This window comes from Vipera ursinii, assembly GCF_947247035.1.
Source record: "Vipera ursinii genome assembly, chromosome: 9".
Lineage (NCBI taxonomy): Eukaryota > Metazoa > Chordata > Lepidosauria > Squamata > Viperidae > Vipera > Vipera ursinii.
In genome coordinates, this window is record NC_139523.1 from 4,374,632 (window position 1) to 4,394,138 (window position 19,507).

The 19,507-nt window shown below is 42.6% G+C and overlaps 3 protein-coding genes across 3 annotated transcripts in view; 2 read left to right on the forward strand and 1 right to left on the reverse strand.

The window, feature by feature from the left end:
* The window catches only part of LOC310644791 (cadherin-2-like), a gene marked incomplete at both ends in the record, with an annotated part of 42,206 nt that extends 38,190 nt beyond the window's left edge, over positions 1-4,016 (forward strand). Inside the window, 2 exons of the mRNA XM_083370099.1 lie at positions 962-1,101; positions 3,810-4,016. Of these exons, the coding sequence (XP_083226225.1) occupies positions 962-1,101; positions 3,810-4,016 (347 nt within the window). The remainder of the gene's footprint in view (positions 1-961; positions 1,102-3,809) is intronic.
* Positions 1-19,220, forward strand: part of AIRIM (AFG2 interacting ribosome maturation factor) — a 207,973-nt gene extending 188,753 nt beyond the window's left edge. The window contains exon 9 of the transcript XR_014493344.1: positions 19,129-19,220. The gene's annotated coding sequence lies outside the window, so the exon portion shown is untranslated. The remainder of the gene's footprint in view (positions 1-19,128) is intronic.
* On the reverse strand, positions 9,831-10,739 carry LOC310644255 (serine/threonine-protein kinase PAK 2-like; the record flags this gene model as incomplete). Its single annotated transcript, XM_083369089.1, has 1 exon — positions 9,831-10,739. The coding sequence occupies one exon, from the start codon at positions 10,737-10,739 to the stop codon at positions 9,843-9,845; it is 897 nt and encodes a 298-aa protein (XP_083225215.1). The 3' UTR covers positions 9,831-9,842.
* Positions 19,221-19,507: the final 287 nt, after the last annotated feature.

Genomic DNA, 19,507 nt, shown 5'->3' on the forward strand with positions numbered 1-19,507 from the left:
GCTTGCTCCTTTGAGGCTGCAAAAGCCGAAGAGCTTGCCTGACCTGGAAGGCCTAAATAGAACCGTCCCATTTGAAAGTACAAGTTGGCTGCAATTCTCGTGCTATAATCCTAACATTTCTTCTAATGAGTACAGGTAGTCCTCAACTTACAACCACAAATGACCCCAAAATTTCTGTTGCTAAGTGAGACATTTAATGAATTTTGCCCCATTTTACCACCTTTCTCACCACAGTTGTTAAGTGAATCATTGCAGTTGTTAAGTTAGTAACGCGGCTATTAAATGAATCTGGCTTCCCCACTGACTTTTCTTGTCAAAAGGTTGCAAAAGGCAATCACATGACCTTGGGGCACTGCAACCCTCATAAATATAAAAATGTTGCCGAGCGTCTGAATATTGATCATGTGATCATGGGGATGCTGCAACAGTTGTAAGTGTGAAAAACAGTTATCTTTTTCCAGTGCCGTTGTAACTTCAAATGGTCACTAAATAAACGGCTGTAAGTTGAGGACTACCTGTACTAGTAGTCAGAGCTCTTAGATTCTCATTCCTTAGACTATTTCCAGGCTAGCCGGTAAGCAGAGATGGCAAGTAGATGGTTGCCCTGTATATCTGCTCTTGCTCCTGAATTGATTCCTTGCATGCTGTGGCTTTTCTTCTGAAGGAATTCTAATCAGTGGATTATCCCCCTCCCCGGGCAGTTTCTTACAATTTTGTCTTTTATGTTATCTTTCTGATGGTTCATGTTCTGAATTCTCCAGCTCCTGTACATCCTATGTATATAGTGTAAGGGAATGTACCAGCAAGGAATTTACTGCTTTCTTTTCCTTCAGATTGTTAAGAGGCAGCGGATAAATTCCAGAACAGAGAAGTACTGAATGTGTTCATTTCTTGTATTTTTAAAAATTACAATATAAGAAGAAAGCAATAAACCTCTCCCTTTTTCCCGCACTTCATCTAGTTTTACTTCCATTGTTTGTGGTTTGGATGAAGCGCCATGATAAAGAACGCCAGGCCAAGAAGTTGCCCAATTCTTCAGAAGGAGTTGTGACCGGCACTATTGTCAAATGCAATGAAGAAGGTGGTGGAGAAGATGATCAAGTAAGAAATGCTTTCATAATAAAATATTTGTACTTGTACTACACTAATATTGATACTATATACTATACGATATACTATGCATTCTATACTACATACATACTCTACTGTACTAATACTATACCAATATTAACCAATATTACTATACTATAGATTAAAGTTAATATAGACCATAGAATATGTACTTTACTATATAGTACACTAAATTGGAAGATGGTAGAGGACAGGAAGGCCTGGAGGAATGTGGTCCATAGGGTCGCGATGGGTCGGACACGACTTCGCAGCTAACAACAACAACACTAAATTGTATACTATACTATGCTACATAATATGCACTATATAGTCCATGCTTTATTCTATACTACGCTATACTATATACTCTGTTACATACTTGATACTCTATCAGGGGGTGTCAAACTGCCAGCCCGCGGGCTGAATGCATCATGTGGAAGCCACACCCACCCCATTGCCGGCAATGGCAAAACTGTCCCGATACGTTGACATCACATGATTTCATGAGTTTGACACGTCTGTTCTATATACAATACTATATATTGTACTGTATATTATACTATGCTATATTATAAATTATACTGTGTATTACACTACACCATACACTACTATACTACATGCTAAGCACTATATACTATACACTATACTACACACTACAATACAGTATACTACCATAGTATGGTGTACTATACCATATAATTACTATACACTATATTATGCTGTATGCTGTGCTGTGCTACACTATGCTATACTATGCTGTGCTACACTACACTACACAATACTGACAGCCAGTTTGGTGTAGTGGTTAAGGCATTAGTCTAGAAACGTGGATATCACAAGTTCTAGTTCTGCCTAGGCACAAAGTTAGCTGGTTGACCTTGGGCCAGCTACTTTCTCTTAGTCCTTTTCTGAAATAAAATATATATTATCTGTTCACAACAATGTGAAGTTACAGCTGCCAGTTCTTAGCTGGTATTGATTTGTTCCCAAGAACAGAGGATGTATATCAGCATAGTATATGTGCAAATCTAAGCTGTGTGGGTTTGTGCAACTGACATATGGAAATTTTGTCAATGCACAGATTTTCTAATTGTCAATCAAAGTTTTTTTGGTATGGCATCCAGTGCCCCAAGTGACAACCAGTCCAGTATGGGTTTCGCTAAATTACATCTTGCTATATTGTTTAAGGGCAACAAGGCAGAGAATAAGCATCTGTGGTGCAGGAGGAGTAAATGGGACAAGTGGCAATATTTCATGTCGGACAAATGCTGCACCTTATAGATTTAATTACATTCCTGCACTATAAGGCCTTATTTGAGTCATTCTCATGATTATTTCATCATGAATGCCGTCATTTTCATATCAGGTTTTTATGAATGCCATGCCTTTTAGTATATGGTTCAATTCCTGCTGATTTTTTATTCGCTAGGTTTTGGGATCTGTGATCTCTTGTTTCTCAATCAATAAATGGGAAATTATATCAGGAAGTTATGTCATCTTAGCAATTTTTTTCCCTAACAATCTGAGGAACAGCAATTTTTGCAGCAATAGCTATTGGCAGGTCAAATCAGTTATTTCCCCCCCCCTCTGGAAACTATTATTTTATAAGTTAAAAGATTATAGCTCCTCAAAATTGACTTATCTTTTTAGGCAAGATCTTTGAAATATTAAATATTAATTCTTTTTTCAGTGTTCTGGTGTTTAAATTTTCAAAGCAGATTAATCTTTTTGAAACATGAAATGCACAAATTTTAACCTTGTAATGCCAATTTTGAGCCTTTAGCTATGCCATTGTAAAACTGCTTTTAGGACTGTTTTTCCAACAGACATGTAATGCATTTTCTGGAATGCTGAAACTTTTTATTATTGTTTAATCCTATAAACTAAATAGGACAAGAAATTGTACATCATCCAAGGCCAGCAGTGGATGTTGAACTAAGAGTGTTGAAATACAATAGCACTTTTTGCTGTTTTTTAAAAAATTGCAGTTTTGTTTCCAGAGGCTTTACACTGTTATTGTAGATCTCAGTGCACAAGCAAGCAAGCCTCATAAAGCACAGAATTTAAATGACAGATTGCACTTAGGGCTTTCATTGCAATATAAAGTTAGAATATTGCTGGGATTTTTGCTGATTTTTTATAGTCAATATCTTAGGAGTGAAAATCTTTGTTTGAAAAAAGCTTCTCAGTTCTGCTCCAAAAATTGTAATTTAACTTTTTAAAAATATTTGAAAGGAATTGATGGGTATTTTAATGTATGGACAGATGAGGCCACCTTCTGATCTGCATCTGATTTGTAAACCTAGTTCTTCCTTGTTTATTCTTGTTTAGTTTCCAATTTGAAAGATTCAAGAGACACACAATAAAGTTACCATTAACTCACCATGAATGTTTTCATGTGTTCAGCAGCTAAAACTGCTGAAGTAGAGTGAATATTTTAACACATGACATAGCATGTATTTATTCTCATTGCTAAACATAGTTTTTCAATCTCTTTAATGATTACAAATTATCTAGAGCAAAAGGCAGGAAGGATAAGCAAGCGATTATAGCTCTTCCTACTATTTTCGAACCTGCTGATGATCCAGACATTTTCTCATAATCACACAAGTCTGGATCAACATAATGCCTGTGAGAAATGATTGGGGTAGTCGTCTTTATTTTCTTTCTCATAGTTTTCCCCTCCTAACTGTTTACAGGCACTTAAAGCTGTAGACAATGACCCCACCGTTCCTCCATATAATACCCTTCTGATCTATAACTATGAGGGAAGTAGTTCCACTGCTGGATCTTTGAGCACCCTCAACTCTTCAAGTAGTGGTGGCGACCAAGACTTTTCTTATTTATATGACTGGGGTCCACCTTTCAAGAACCTGGCCGTTATGTACGTGGGAGGTGAGGACTGAATGTCCTGGTACCCAGCGTTGCATTTGGACAAGTTCGAACCTTTGCACAAGCATAGAGAAGCTTGTAATCTACTAGCAGTTACACCTGAAGTTTACAGTGCAGAAGCACTTGGATTTTCGTACCGTTTCCAGAGTGGAATTAATGTTATGGATAAGATTTTAAATGGTGCTGATTAAAGAAAAAGTGAAAGAAAAGCCACCTTGGGGTGGGAAGAAAGTGCAGTGACCAATATGCATCAAAATGCTTTTGTTACATTGCATTGCATTTACTAAAACAAATTGAAAAGAAGCCCATGAGAAAATTTTGTTATCGTGGGAGAAGAAGGCCATAAAAAAAGTAGAATACTTATAGTTTTAGATGCTAGGATTTTTCACTACAATTCTAAATCTTATGCAGCTGGTTGAAAATAAAGGGCGTTTTTATATCACCAGTTTGTACAAGGAACTGATTTTGTTTTCTTATGATAGGATGTGTGACACATTTTGGTCTTAATCCATATACACACTTTTAAAGCATTTCCCTGTACTTTTTTCCCACTTCACTGTAAAAATGGTATGTGTGACTAATGTTTTATTAGCATAGTCTTTCAGAAGTGCTGAAACTTCCAGACATATGCATACATATTTTGGATTATGGATGCATGTTTTTGCTTATTTATATCTTTTTTATGGGTAAAGTGTTACGGACAGGTTGCAAACAAGTGATGTTGATTTTTCTTTTCTGTTTTATTTGTTTAGGGTGGGCAAAAAAAAAACACAAATGCATTAGATAATTTTGTACCAACAGCCCTGACCCCAATGTTCTGAATAAAAGAGTAATTTTGGATCTTGTGAATGGATTGGGTTTTTTTCTACTTGAATGGTGTACACATTGAAATTGTAACAGTAATGGCAAGAACCACTAATAGAAACTACTATTTAAAATAGTTAATACTTCATTTCTATTTCTGTCTCTAAAATCTAACAAATTCTAAGTTGCTGTGTGAATGGCAATCTGTATAGCTTGCTTTTTTTAACCATTTACCACAACCATTTCACTACATACCTCTTAATTGCTGAAATGATACCTAAATCAAAGTCTGTCATCAGCAGCAACCTTTAGCAGCTGGAGGCATCCATTTAATAGTGATTTCAACTGAGCAGGAGAAGTTAATAGTGCCAGATCAAGACACTGCAGAGCAGATAAGTCTGCACCATAAAAACAGATTGAATTCATGAGAAAAAGACGCAGGAGAACCATGGACAGCTCCAAGCGCGGATTTGATATTGTCTCTCACGTTGCTTTAGTTAAAAAGCTCGTGGTTGGATCTTGGGATCGAGCTGCCACCTGTCCCAGCCCCTGCCTCTCGGCACTCCCCCAATGCTCTTAACTGAGTGTCCCGGGGGTCCAAAGCGTTTACTTTGAAAAAATTAGAGTGTTCAAAGCAGGCCGGTTGCCGGAATACTCCAGCTAGGGATAATGGAATAGGACTCCGGTTCTATTTTTTTGGTTTTTGGAACCGGGGGATGGCCAGGGGCATTCGTATTGTGCCACTAGAGGTGAAATTCTTGGACCAGAACAAGATGACTGAGATTGTATTACTACTTCAGTGGATTAATATTATTAGTGCATCAAAATGAGTATGTGAAATCCTTCCCATGCTCACTCGACCAGCCCAAATATACGCAACACTATAATAGGAGTAAAACTATGCAAAATCAGGACAAAAATTCAACAGGTTGGATTCACATAGTGTGAAAAGGAAGGAAGTAGGCAATATGGGTAACTCCCTGGCTCTTCTTGATCAGCTTCTGGCAGCAAATGTGTTTGCATTTTGGAAGCTTGTGAAAGAGAGGGGGCAAATGCCAGCTTAATCCTTTGCCTGGAACCACAGAATTGGACTTGCATGTTAGTTTAATTGCTCTATTCATCTGGAAAAAGTCCCGTGGGAGCTAATGGCAAATTGCAAAGTGTCTTTTAATGTTTCCAGGCAGTAATAACAAAAATGGTCTACTTTATATTAGTATTCTTTATTTTGCAAAGGAGAGAAGAGAAGCATTCAACTTTGCCCCATCGCTGGACCCAGGAACTATGCAGCAAACTTTAAATGTGGCATGCAACAACTTCTGCAGATACCTGCCCAGTGTTGCAAAACAAAGCTGAAACTGCTCCAGGGAAATTCAGTTAGAACAGGGGTGTCAAACTCAATTTCATTGAGGGCTGCATCAGCATTGCAGTTGCCCTCAGGGGGCCGGGTGGGTGTGGCCAGGGTGGGCGTGGCCTACTGGGTGGGCGTGGCTAGAGTGTGTAAGGCCTACTAGGTGGGCGTGGCCAGCTCTACATCGTTCGCATCAAGGGTGCCTATGGGGGCCTGGGCAGGAGTGGGACAGATCTGAGGGTCTCTGGCAGGAGGAGGGTCTCTGGGCCAGGGCCAGGGCCAAGGCAGTGGGGGCCGTTCCCTCACTGTTTCCAGGATGGCTTCGCGGGCCACATGAAACCACTTCGTGGGCTGGATCTGGCCCCCGGGCCTTGTGTTTGACATGTCTGAGTTAGAATACACTGGCTGGTCCTAAGAACTTACTATATGCTGCCCATTAAAGAGAGGAAAATCTTCTGTCTTTGGAATGGCCAAAGGGCTCTTCACCTACCCTGATTTGTGTACCTATTTTTTCCAGTGTTCACTCTTCAGGGCAAACCTAACATTCTTAAAAGGATTTGGTGGAAATTCAAGTTCTTTCCAAAGCTCAGTTCAGAATTGGATCTGAACTTATTTTATTATAAATCCCTGCTTTTCTCCTAAGCTTGTATGTGGTTCTCATATGGTTTGCTGCATCAAGTTGACTGAATTTAATATGACAGTAAACATTTTTAATATTTGAGGAGAAAAAGACATAGTTTCCAAGACTTCAGAGATGTTATATTTACAATACTTCACAGAGACCTGCTCTAGGACAGAGTATCCCCAAATCGGGTTTAAAAGAAGCACTATTGCTCCTAAACATGATGCTGTCCACCCCAATCATTCAAACCTAAACAAAATGACTCTTATTAGGGAGGAGGAAAAGCAGATGTTTTAACACTGGACTGTTAGGAAAAACTTTATAATGGTAAGTATAGTATGACTATTGAATCAGTTACAGAGACAACTGAAATTATTTTAAGATGACAGTAGCTAATTCTATCAGAATAACATCAATGCAAAAGTTTCCAGTCATTCGTGTTTTGTCCTAAACCTGACACATTTTTTTCTGTTTTCCATAAATTCTTAAAATGGGAAATCTACACCATCCCTTGGATTCCAAAAAAGGAGTCCTGCAATTGTAGGCATTTGTGCCAATAAATCTGCTGAACATTGTGTGAATGACTGTAGCAAGACTGCAATATTACCACCTACTCTTAAGGATGAAATAGAACTATGGGTTCTATGAAATAGAATTTTATGGGTTCGTAAAATTGATAGACAATGAACATTCTTTTCCCTTTTCAGAAGAAGGTCATTCATTTTAACATACAGTGGTATAAACCCATTAAAGACTAACAGAAAAGGAAATTGTACAGGCTGCTATATGATAAGAATTAAATTTAAATTAAGAAGAGACGTTGCCTGTCAAGACTGATTCTCACTTTCACCTACATTTTTCCTTCACTTGCAGCTTGACAGTAACAGGGAAGGGGGTGGGTGGAATGCAAAGGTGGGAGAATGGCATTCAAGCATCCATTGGCTTCCGTGAGACATTGCTGTCAACTCAAAGATGCACCGAGCAGATCTCCTGGCGTGGCTGGCTGTTTCCCATAACAAAATGAACAGAAGAGATTGGTGGACATTTTGGACTCTGGATGGCCCGGAAGGCTTGCTTTTGCATGGAAAAGCCAGAGCTCGTTTCACTTCTGTGCCAATGTGTTTTATTTGGTAAAGTTTTATAATCTTGGTAAAATAATATCCCAAGAGTTCCTTTTTCTGGATTCGCCAACTAGACAGTTGACACTAACTTTAAAAAAACCAGAATTGTACAATTTCCTTAATACGTGTGCAATTTAGGTGAACTGTTTTCATTCATTCACATAGTTTAGTCTAAATATAAAAATGCTCACCCAGAATTATGTACTTGAGCTCATCAAAATTATTTTCCATTTTCTCTTAGTTCTGTAATATTACTAGGACTAATAACTGCAATATATAAAAAATGTAACACGAACAGGAGACTGTATAAAAGTAGTGTTTCCAAGTTGGTAAATCCCCCATTCTGGTGGGCTAAATTGCCTGCATTCGTTCTTAGTGCAAACATAGCTGACTGTATTGAATACATATTCACACAAGTTACTCATTTTTTGCTTTTAATTGCATAACAGTAATAACACTGTAACCTCAGCAACAAAGTACAGGTGAAATTTGTACGGTTGCCATGAAAATCCTCTTATCAACATTTTATAAAAATGGAAGGGGAATAATTTTTTTCCCTAAAGTGTGTGCGTGTTTTTCTAGATGCAAAACAGTGAAGAGAATAACATCAAACAGTTCTACTAAGATTACATATATTTACTATATAAAATATATACATAATCCACCATGCTTTAAAACCATAAAAAAATTTACACACAAGATTATGAAATTCAAATTCCAACAATTCTTATAGTACATATGAAAGTCCATATGATCAAGCACTGTGAGCAACTAGCTGAAAAAAAAAAGTTGCTTCAATAATGGCTGAAAGTCGTCTTCTTTGCCTAGAACATAAATGCTCAGAATGTTTCCAAGCTGGATCTTTATAGCAAACTCAACAAAAAATGCTGTATCTCCCTTGATTATTATAGCTAGAGGTAGAAGTTATAATTAACATTCCAAATACATGAAACCCTACAATGTCTCCATAGTTATCTGTAAATAGACTCACTGAATTGGTAATTTACTAGCCGAGCCATAGTTGCAAGATTGGTGATAGCAGCAATAACCAGCTCATCTAATGGGTTTGGATTTAATGTCCTATTATAACTGAAGGCTTGTGGGAGGTTCAACATACCAGCCACACAATAGACATTATGATCCCTTTAGCTGTTTTCAGGACACAACTTGTGAAGAGTCTCTGTGGTAGCTTACACAGCTTCTCCCCCCTCCAAACAATTGTAATTATTCCAAACCATAGTAGTGACAGTACCATACCATGACACCACATATTCTCATAGCCTCATCCCCAAAGTAATCTGCTAACAAGCAAAACAGCAGAAATTTAAAGATCCAAATTTAAAATGATTTTTCTCTTCCCAATGATCTCCCTGATGCTTTTCTTAAAAAATAAATTCTTTCTTTTCATTGTGGTTCCTCTTCTGGTTTCTAATTTGCTGTTCCACAGCTACATCATCTCTATATTCTTGGTCTTTTCCATTCTCGCCAAGTACTTGTTAAGGATAAAAGATGCATTTAAAGAGTCCTTAAGAACTTGCATATTTTTATCTGTTTTAAATAACTCAAAAGTTTCCATAGTTTCAATCACTGTCTAAAAAAAATAAAACCTAAGGTGAAAAAAGGTTTGAACCAGTTGCAAGTGCTCAAACCAGAACATAGATGGGAATGTGCACCCAAAGGCAAACAACTCATAGGCACAGCAAAATATATTTATTTGTACAAGTGTTGAAAAGGCCAGTGATTCAGTTTACAACTTCAAGACTTGCAGAAAAGTTCACTATTATCACCATTTTTCTTCACTTGTACCTTAGAGCTGAGGTGATTATCCCCCTGCCCTACTGCAGACTTTCAACATCCCTAAAAAGATCACCAACTTGTTTATTAGGAAGGAACAAAGCCAACAAACAAACAAAAGCAGGAATGATAAAAGACCACAACAGCAATGCTAGCGATTACTCTTCATCACTTCTTTGGCTGCTAGAATCAATGGTGTCAAACTTGACAAAGGTTTTGCAAGTTTCAAGAAAGGATGCTGTAACAGTTCTTTGGCTGACCCTCTTTTCTCTACATCCATTTCCAGACAGCTGTGTAAAAAGTCACGGAATACTGGAGACTGTTTCTCTGGGCTTTGCAGGGCCGGGGTGCCATTAGCTGCTATTAAACATAATACCCTCCAAGGGTTTCCATTGATATAGGGAGGTTCGCCATCAACCATTTCAATGGCCACAATACCTAGAGACCAGATATCCACTTTAGGGCCATAAGCTTTCTGTGTCAAAACTTCAGGAGCCATCCAACACGGTGTTCCAACCATTGTGTTACGTTTGCTTTGCTCTGGAGTAATCAGAGCACAAAAACCAAAGTCAGACAGCTTAACGGAACCCTCCATTCCCAAAAGCACATTGTCACTTTTAATGTCTCTGTGAATCACATGGTTGGCATGTAGGAATTCCAGGGCTTGCAAACACTCTCTGCAGACAGCAGCAATCTGCGCCTCATCCATACAAATCTCTGTAACTACATCGGCAAGGGATCCACCGGCCAGATACTCCATTACAACTAACAGTTCATCTCCAACCAGGTAACTGTCCAGAAAGTTGACTATGTTTGGGTTCTTCAGCTCTTTCATTACCAAGATCTCATTAATAACCAGCTCCTTTCTGGATTGTTTCCGTAGATTTATTTGTTTTATAGCAACCTCCTGTCCTGTTTCAACATCTTTTGCAATGAAAACCGTAGCAGAAGCCCCCTGCCCTATTTTCCCATATCTGGTATATTTTTTCTTGGGATCTCCGACACTCACAATAGTTTGCAATTTTTCTGCTACCTCTTTATCCGACATCGTTTTCTTTCTCTCATTATTAGCCGATTTAGCGCAGCCACTTGAATCGCCAAAGAGTGTTGGGATGGGATCTATTAGCGATTGCGTACAAACCCATTTTGTGGGTGGAGCCGTTTCCTTTTTTATTGCAGGATCTGGCCTTTTTGCATTAGGTCCTAACGTTCCTGGAAAAAATCCATCCGTAGCTCTAGCGGAAAAAGTCGTTTTTTCCTCTTTTGCCCTGTTGTTGGAGTCACGGAATTTCAAACCACCTAACGCAGCCCTGGGATGATTTCCCTCTTCTAACTTGATGAGGTTTAAGGCCCACAACAGCCTAGACACCTGCTTTGACTTTGCCCCGAATTCCCCAGCGACAGGAGTAGAAAGTTGGAAATCTGACGGAAGAGACAGTTCGGGCCTCTCTTTCCCCTTTTTCCTACCCTGTTTTCCAGTGCCAGAGAAAATAGAGATGGTTTTGCGCCTGGACTTTCTCTCTTCGGGCGCAGAAGGCGGAGGATCCAAGGCAGGAGGAGCTTCGCCTCCGGATCTGGGCAGAGCGCTGCTCGTGCCAACTTGTGGAACCGGCGGCTCGCCTTGCAGCCTTCCCTTGGCAGACATGGTTAATGGCCAGACTGCACCCACCAGCCGTTCCCACGTGCTAGCTAGGCCACAGCTCCAGCCTCCGCGCTCCAAGGCTCAGCGGGCGGGGCCAAACTCCCGGCTCCCGGACCGGGCGTAGGGGCGCCTGGGTGGGGCTCCCGGGCGGCAAGGCAGGCGAGGCGGATAGCGGCGCGCGGTCGCATCGGCGAAAAGGGAGAGATTTATTATTATTATTTTTTTGCCGTTTACTAGTCTTCCCGAAAAATGTTTCCGCTTTTGCAGCCGAGGTGGTTGCACCGATTATCTGACCTGCCCTCCCTGAGCACGAGATTGGCGTTTCAAAGTTTCTAGAGTCCCAGGGGTCTTCAAACTTGGCCCTTTTATGACTTGTGGACTTCAACTCCCAGAATTCCTCAGCCAGCTTTGCTGGCTGAGGAATTCTGGGAGTTGAAGTCCACAAGTCATAAAAGGGCCAAGTTTGAAGACCCCTGGTCTAGACCAATATCTTCCCCCTTAACAAGCTTTGCAAGATGCGTTTCCCCAAGCAGCTTCCTGCACGCGGCTTTTAATTTAAGGAGTATCTGGTTGGGATTAGGTTCCCTCGTAAGACTCGGCATCAGTTTTTTAAACAGTGGAAACTTGCACTTAAATTTATTGCATTGTTACTTGGAGCCTCGAGTCATAGCTCGTCAGGTAGATTTTAGATTAGAGACCAGCGTTTGCACAAGCATGGTTTATAATAAACTAATGAGCTTTATTTGCATTTATGGCATTTAGTAAAAAAAAGTACCAAAACAAACCAGTATCATCTTTACCATTAGCAGGGCATGCCACATTTGATCTGACTAAAGGTAGTATACGTTTTCAATGTTACTAAAAACAGCCAGTAAAAACCTGGTTTTACTAAAATTATGATCACGGCAGGAGTTAAGATTCGTAGGTCCACCAGTGACAATCATAGCATGGGAGAGATTGGAAATTGGAATGTGAGAAGGGTAAAGACTAAAGAACATGAATTAAGAAAGGAATTGGTACAAAAGTAAATGATCTGTATGAAAGAAGTTCATTGCAGTGATTTGATCATTGAAAGAGAATGAATGAAATAACAAAAAAATCACAAAGAAAGTGTTGATGGAGAGAAAGGCAGACCACAAAAATTGTGTTTGGGTGGAAATAATGTGATAATGAAGAAAAAAGGCAATTACAAAGCAGGACACGGTGGAAGATGCTTTGGAAGAGTAGGACAGCTGTAGTGAACGATGTTGATATCAATTAATATTAGCTATGTTTTTCTTTTTCTAATCTCATGCTTTTAATTTCTTTGTTCACCCTTTTACCAATAGCATATGGACTATGTATTTATGGAGGAGGAGGAAGAAAAGAAAAGAAGAGATTTTTTTTCACAATAATTGAGGGAGAAAAGGGGGGGGTGAATTATCTTTGAGAAAGCTACTCAAACCTGCCCTCAGAAATGATATGGAAATGAAGCAATGAATAACTAACTGTCCACGCTCATGTACCACATATTTTAAAAAAACCCTGGCAAGAAACTGTTTAAATTTGGAACTAAATTATACTCCCCTTTCAAAAATTTCCATCCTCTGTGTTTGTCAGAGCAAAGTGGAAAATGTCTACTTGGTTAAGAGTTACAGAGCATCTGAGGATGGCAAACAGGCATCTACACGTCTTCTTTCTTAGCCTAAACAAGAGGGGCTCCTTTCAATCCCCACTCCCCAGCTGTCCCTTCTGGTGTTCCTGGAGCCCTTCGCACTGGACAGTCCGGGAGCTGGGCTGAGATCACACAAAGCCTTCCCAAAGGCACCAACTATTGTGGACACTGGCAGCAGGTCGGAGGAGCTGGCTGGCGTGACTCTTTGCGGGTGGGATGTGCCAGAGCAGAATGGCTGCCCTCCGTGAGAATTCTGCTCAGGGTAAGTGCCAAGGCAGTGGGAAGGAAGGTGTGGCTCCCCAACCTGCTGCCCATTGGTATCCTGGGACTACAGCTCCCAGACTTCCCTGCCACAGAGGCAGAAGGCACCGAGGCCAGGCTGACTACTTGGGGGAGGGCAGGTGGGAGCGAGGCTCTGTGGGGACGCCCCCTGCCCCTTGCAGTCTCTGGGATGAGGAAGGGGCTGGGTTGGCTGTAGTGTAGGCTCTCCATTCCTCTCCTGGGCTGTTGAGGCTGCTGGGTTTTTTTCCTCCTTTTCAGATGCTCTGCTGCTGGTTTGCTGAAGTCCAAACCTCTTTCACCATCAGTTCTTGAGCTGAAGGACACTCATTTTTCCTTTCTCTTCCCTTCAGCGACAGCAATGTTCCTTCAAAACACACCAATGTTCAAAATTGCCTTCTCTGTTAGAAAAAGCACCTGTATAGGTGTTTATAGGTGGAGGTGGTTGATGGACTAAAAGTAACCCCACTTCTCCTTGTGCATCCTGCTCCCTCCCCTCTTTTAATTATAATTTTGTATTCTTATTAGTGATATTTACATAGTTATGGCTTTGGCTTAGGAGCCAATCCCTTTGCTCGTCTTCCAGGTAGGAGAAGACTTCACTTTTTCCCCAACCAGAGATAATTGTTCATCTTAAGACATCTGCATTACCCATTTGTGGAGGTGAAAATTCAGGATAAAACTATGGTTTAAAGTTGGTAGACTTTTGCACGAAAGAAAAGTCATTCAGACAGTGTACGATAATGGCTTGACCAATTGTGTTCATAATTGGGTCTGCTATAAACTTATCTCACCTTTAACCAAATGGAGCAACCACCCTATTGTCCTCAGAGATTAAACATGTATCAATTACTGACTTCCATCTTCCCAAGCAGTTTCCATCCGATTCTGCCTGTGCAAAAGGGTCTTCCCATCAGATGCAGCCCCCTTTATTCTTGGTGGAGGAGACCAAGTATTTAATTAAATTACATTAAATTAATTTTAAAATTTTAATTTTATTGTTCTTAGGAATTGTCGGCCTGTACTAACTTAATTCCATTTTATTCTTTTTTGTACTGTTTTAATTACCCTGTGAACCGCCCTGAGTCCTTTCGGGGGAATAGGGCGGTATATAAATTCAACTAATAAATAAATAAATAAATAAATAAATAAATAAATTCCTGGTGGAAAAGAGATTTTATCTTCATTGACCTCTTCTGCGGTGTCCTTTGTTCCTTTTTCTATTAACCAAAGACAAATTCTTCTTCTTCTATCATCATCATCATCGTCGTCATCATCGTCGTCATCATCATCATTTTTATTATTATTATTAATTATTATTATTATTATTATTATTATTATTATTATTATTATTATTATTATTATTATTATTATTATTATTATTATTATTATTATCCAAAGAAGAAACGGAGCCTGGGGATGGAGTCAAGAGAGGTCCCAGCCTTTCGATACCCTCGCCAGAGTTCGGGGCGCAGCGCACAAGCGGGCTAGCCCAGCCAAGAGCAACTCAAGAGGCATCCGGGCTCCGTCCGCTCCGTCGCAAGAGCGCAGCAGGACGAGGAACAGCCGCCCGAGCCCGGTTCATTTTACGCAGCGGTCTTCAAACTCGGCCCTTTTATGACTCATGGACTTCAACTCCCAGAATTCCTCAGCCAGACATGCTAGCTGAGGAATTCTGGGAGTTGAAGTCCATGAGTTATAAAAGGGCCGAGTTTGAAGACCCCTGATTACGGGACGCTTCAACTATGCCGCCGCCGCCTGCCACGGAGCGCCCCCAGCCAGCCAGCCTTCCAAACCCCGGTGGGCAGCTTTTCATCCGCACCCGCCCGGGATGCCCGCCCTCGCAGGAATCCTCTCTTCCCCTCCGAAGGATTTCGCCTTCGCTCTTCCCGCCGCTCGGAACTCTGCCCGCGTAGCCTGGCAACGCGGCGGCCGTTCCGCTTCCCGCGCAGGCGGAGATCTGAGCGAGCGAGGAGAGGAGAGATGCGCCTAAAGTTAAGAGTCGCTCCCCGGAGCAGAAGCGCTGGAGCAGCCGGTGGGACGGGCAGAGTCCCCCCACCCACCCCCGGCCACGCTCGCGCAGGGCAGGAGGCACGGGCGAGCCCAGGGGTAGGCAACCTCGGCTCTTTTATGACTCGTGGACTTCAACTCCCAGAATTCCTGAGCCAGCCTGGCTGAGCTTGGAAACCTATCTTTCCCCTCAGCATGGCTGGCTCAGGAATTCTGGGAGTTGAAGTCCACGAGTCATAAAAGAGCCGAGGTTGCCTACCCCTGGGCTAGCCGGACGGCTCCCCTCTGCCCTCTCCCGGGGCAAGGGCGACCTTGCCAAGGGAAGGGAACCTTTTCCCAGGGTCGCTGGTGCAGCGGAAGGGGCACACCGAGGCCTGGGGCTCTGATGTGGGGTTCCACGGTGGGCCGGCGGATGTAATAATAATAATAAACCTTTATTGTCAAAGTACAACATGTGTACATTGAGATTATCTGAGCCTCCCCCCCCCCCCCGTGCTCTCTCCCCCCAACACACAGTGACAACAAACCCTCCATCCCACCACATTATGTGAACCAACTACACCAACTACAACTAAACGGAGCAAAATGCTAGATAAGGCTGCGTGGGCAGAAGGTCCGTCCTTCTCTGGGCCAGTCTGGCCAAATTCGGCCTTATTCCTCACTCACCCAGCCACCCACCCCGCCCTTTCAGATTGCAAAACCTCTAGCAAAACGCAGGCCCCGTTCTTTCGTCGGGGGGGGGGCGATTGGGGGGGTAGGAACCGCATTGGCCCTCAATTTTGCAATTCTGAGGAAACTCCACCTCAGTTGCCCTGTAGCATGTTTTCTGAGTCCATCTTGAAGTACACGCTCTGCATGTCCCTGTCTTGGATGGCAAACCTTAGACAGGGACTACAGAAGAAGTGTACAAGAGTGCGCTTGAGATAACATGCGAAAAACAAGATCTTAAATTAGAAAGATAAACTTATGGAATGCAGGAAACTGGATCATATATTAATCCTTGTGTTAATTGAAAGGGATAAGCAATAGATAAGGAAAAACAACCAATTTTGGGATGGCATGTAAACTGTCAATGTTTAACTGCTAAAGCTATTGTTTAAGACATACATATATGAGTGAAAGTTAACCAATAAAGAACACAGCTGCTCCAGATTCGTGTGAGTCTCCTTTCATACTACATTGCCCCTCCAGGTTTCTCCAAGGAAGGGCAGATCCCACTGAATCGAAGGGGTTCCTTCCGAACTACGCAAGCTGGAATGGCCGGTTGGCCAAGGAAAAGGGTCGCACCCAAGCGTGAAACAGCCGAATTGCGTTTCACTTCAGTTGTTTCTCTCGCCATAGGTTATTGTCGTTATTATTTTGGTCATGTTCAGGGGTAAGCAACCTTGGCTCCTTTACGACTCGTGGACTCCAACTCCCAGAATTCCTGAGCCAGCATGACTGGCTCAGGAATTCTGGGAGTTGGAAGACCACGAGTCATAAAAGAGCCAAGGTTGCCTACCCCTGGTCATGTTTACGCAGTGTGTATTGGAGGTGGTTACCCTTTGAGAGCTGCATGCAACGAGGTCTCATTTTAACGTATGCTGATTAATGTATGTTTAAAGTGGTGGAGCAGTGGGCTAATGCCTCCTTAAGTAAAACCAGCTGCCTGCAATTAGTGCAGGTTCGAGTCCCACCAGGCTCAAGGTTGACTCAGCCTTCCATCCTTCCGAGGTAGGTAAAATGAGGACCCAGATTGTTGGGGGCAATAAGCTGACTTTGTAAAAATGCCGCTTGAAAGCCCTAATAAGCAGGCATATACATAGAATGAAGGCTATTTGCTAAGCACATTGATTTGTGCTTTAGACTGTAAGCCGCCCTGTCTTCAGAGAAGGGTAGGATATAAATGGGATTTTAAAAAAAGTTATTACTCTCTACTCGCATGTTGAGAATGCGACAGACTGGCTGTCCCACGGCAACAGCCACCTGTGTTAGTGGGACCTGTGCGTTTCCAAACAACTGATTCCAACTGTGCTAAAACCACCAGCTGTTTCGGCCGCGCACTCCTCCGAGCCGACCTGCTCCAAAACGAGGAAAGGTACGAGAATGTGCGTGTGATCGATTGGCCGCAGGACGGAAGGAACGCTCGGCTTGCATTGGCCGGGTCGGCGCCTAAATTAAACTGTACCACAGCTCCCCGCTAACAGTCCTGCTAGCAACCACTGCTTCTTTGCGAAAAGGGCCACAATCCCGCGGCTGTCGAGCTCGGCAAGGGGGCTTGAGGAGACGGATTAGCAGCCCTCGCCCGGCCGTTCCAAATCCCATGCAGGTACTTTTCCACGCGTGGGCGCGTTCCTCCGCTAGTGAGATCCCTGGCTGGGAAACCTGCAATTAGTGCAGGTTCGCGTCCCACCAGGCTCAAGGTTGACTCAGCCTTCCATGATCCTTCCGAGGTAGGTAAAATGAGGACCCAGGTTGTTGGGGGCAATTAAGCTGACTTTGTAATAATGCCGCTTTTGGTGTGTGTGAAAGCCCTAATAAGCAGGCATATACATAGAATGAAGGCTACTGCTAAGCTTGTAAGCCGCCCTGAGTCTTCGGAGAAGGGCGGGATATAAATGGGATTAAAAAAAAAAACCTTGGCTCTTTTATGACTTGTGGACTTCAACTCCCAGAATTCCTGAGCCAGCCACGCTGTCCGCAAGTCCTAAAAGAGCCAAGCTTCCCCACCCCTGGTATAGAGCTTCTCGTAGTCGCTTCCCGGAGCGTCCCCTTTGGGGGAAAGAAGATCACGGAGAATATTCGGCCCCGGCAACAGGAAGAAGCGCTGCAGCGATGGATTTCTGCAGCCAGGCCCGAGAAAAATGGAGCAATCCCGCCCCCTAGTGGCTATCGGCGCGTGCTGGGGAAAACAAGTGAGTGTCGAGGTTCTACAGGTGAAACTCGAAAAATTAGAATATCGTGCAAAAGTTCATTTATTTCAGTAATGCAACTTAAAAGGGAAAACTAATATATGAGATAGACTCATTACATGCAAAGCAAGATGGTTCAAGCTGTGATTTGTCATAATTGTGATGATTATGGCTTACAGCTCATGAACACCCCAAATCCACAATCTCAGAAAATTGGAATATTGTGAAAAGGTGCAATATTCTAGGCTCAAAGTGTCCCACTCTAATCAGCTAATTAAGCCATAACACCTGCAAAGGGTTCCTGAGCCTTTAAATGGCCTCTCAGTCTGGTTCAGTAGGAATCACAATCATGGGGAAGACTGCTGACCTGACAGATGTGCAGAAAACCATCATTGACACCCTCCATAAGGAGGGGAAGCCTCAAAAGGTAATTGCAAAAGAAGTTGGATGTTCCCAAAGTGCTGTATCAAAGCACAGTAATAGAAAGTTATGTGGAAGGGAAAAGTGTGGAAGAAAAAGGTGCAGAAGCAGCAGGGATGACCGCAGCCTGGAGAGGATTGTCAGGAAAAGGCCATTCAAAAGTGTTGGGGACTTTCACAAGGAGTGGACTGAGGCTGGAGTCAGTGCATCAAGAGCCACCACACACAGACGGATCCTGGACATGGGCTTCAAGTGTCGTATTCCTCTTGTCAAGCCGCTCCTGAACAACAAACAACGTCAGAAGCGTCTTACCTGGGCTAAAGAAAAACAGACCTGGTCTGTTGCTCAGTGGTCCAAAGTCCTCTTTTCTGATGAGAGCAACTTTTGCATCTCATTTGGAAACCAAGGACCCAGAGTCTGGAGGAAGAATGGAGAGGCACACACTGCAAGATGCTTGAAGTCCAGTGTGAAGTTTCCACAGTCTGTGTTGATTTGGGGAGCCATGTCATCTGCTGGTGTTGGTCCACTGTGCTTCATTAAGTCCAGGGTCAACGCAGCCGTCTACCAGGAGATTTTGGAGCACTTCATGCTTCCTTCTGCAGATGAGCTTTATGGGGATGCTGACTTCATTGTCCAGCAGGACTTGGCACCTGCCCACACTGCCAAAAGCACCAAAACCTGGTTCAATGACCGTGGGATTACTGTGCTTGATTGGCCAGCAAACTCGCCTGACCTGAACCCCATAGAGTATCTATGGGCATTGCCAAGAGAAAGACGAGAGACATGAGACCGAACAATGCAGAAGAGCTGAAGGCCGCTATCGAAGCATCCTGGTCTTTCATAACACCTCAGCAGTGCCACAGGCTGATAGCTTCCATGCCACGCCGCATTGAGGCAGTAACTGCTGCAAAAGGGGCCCA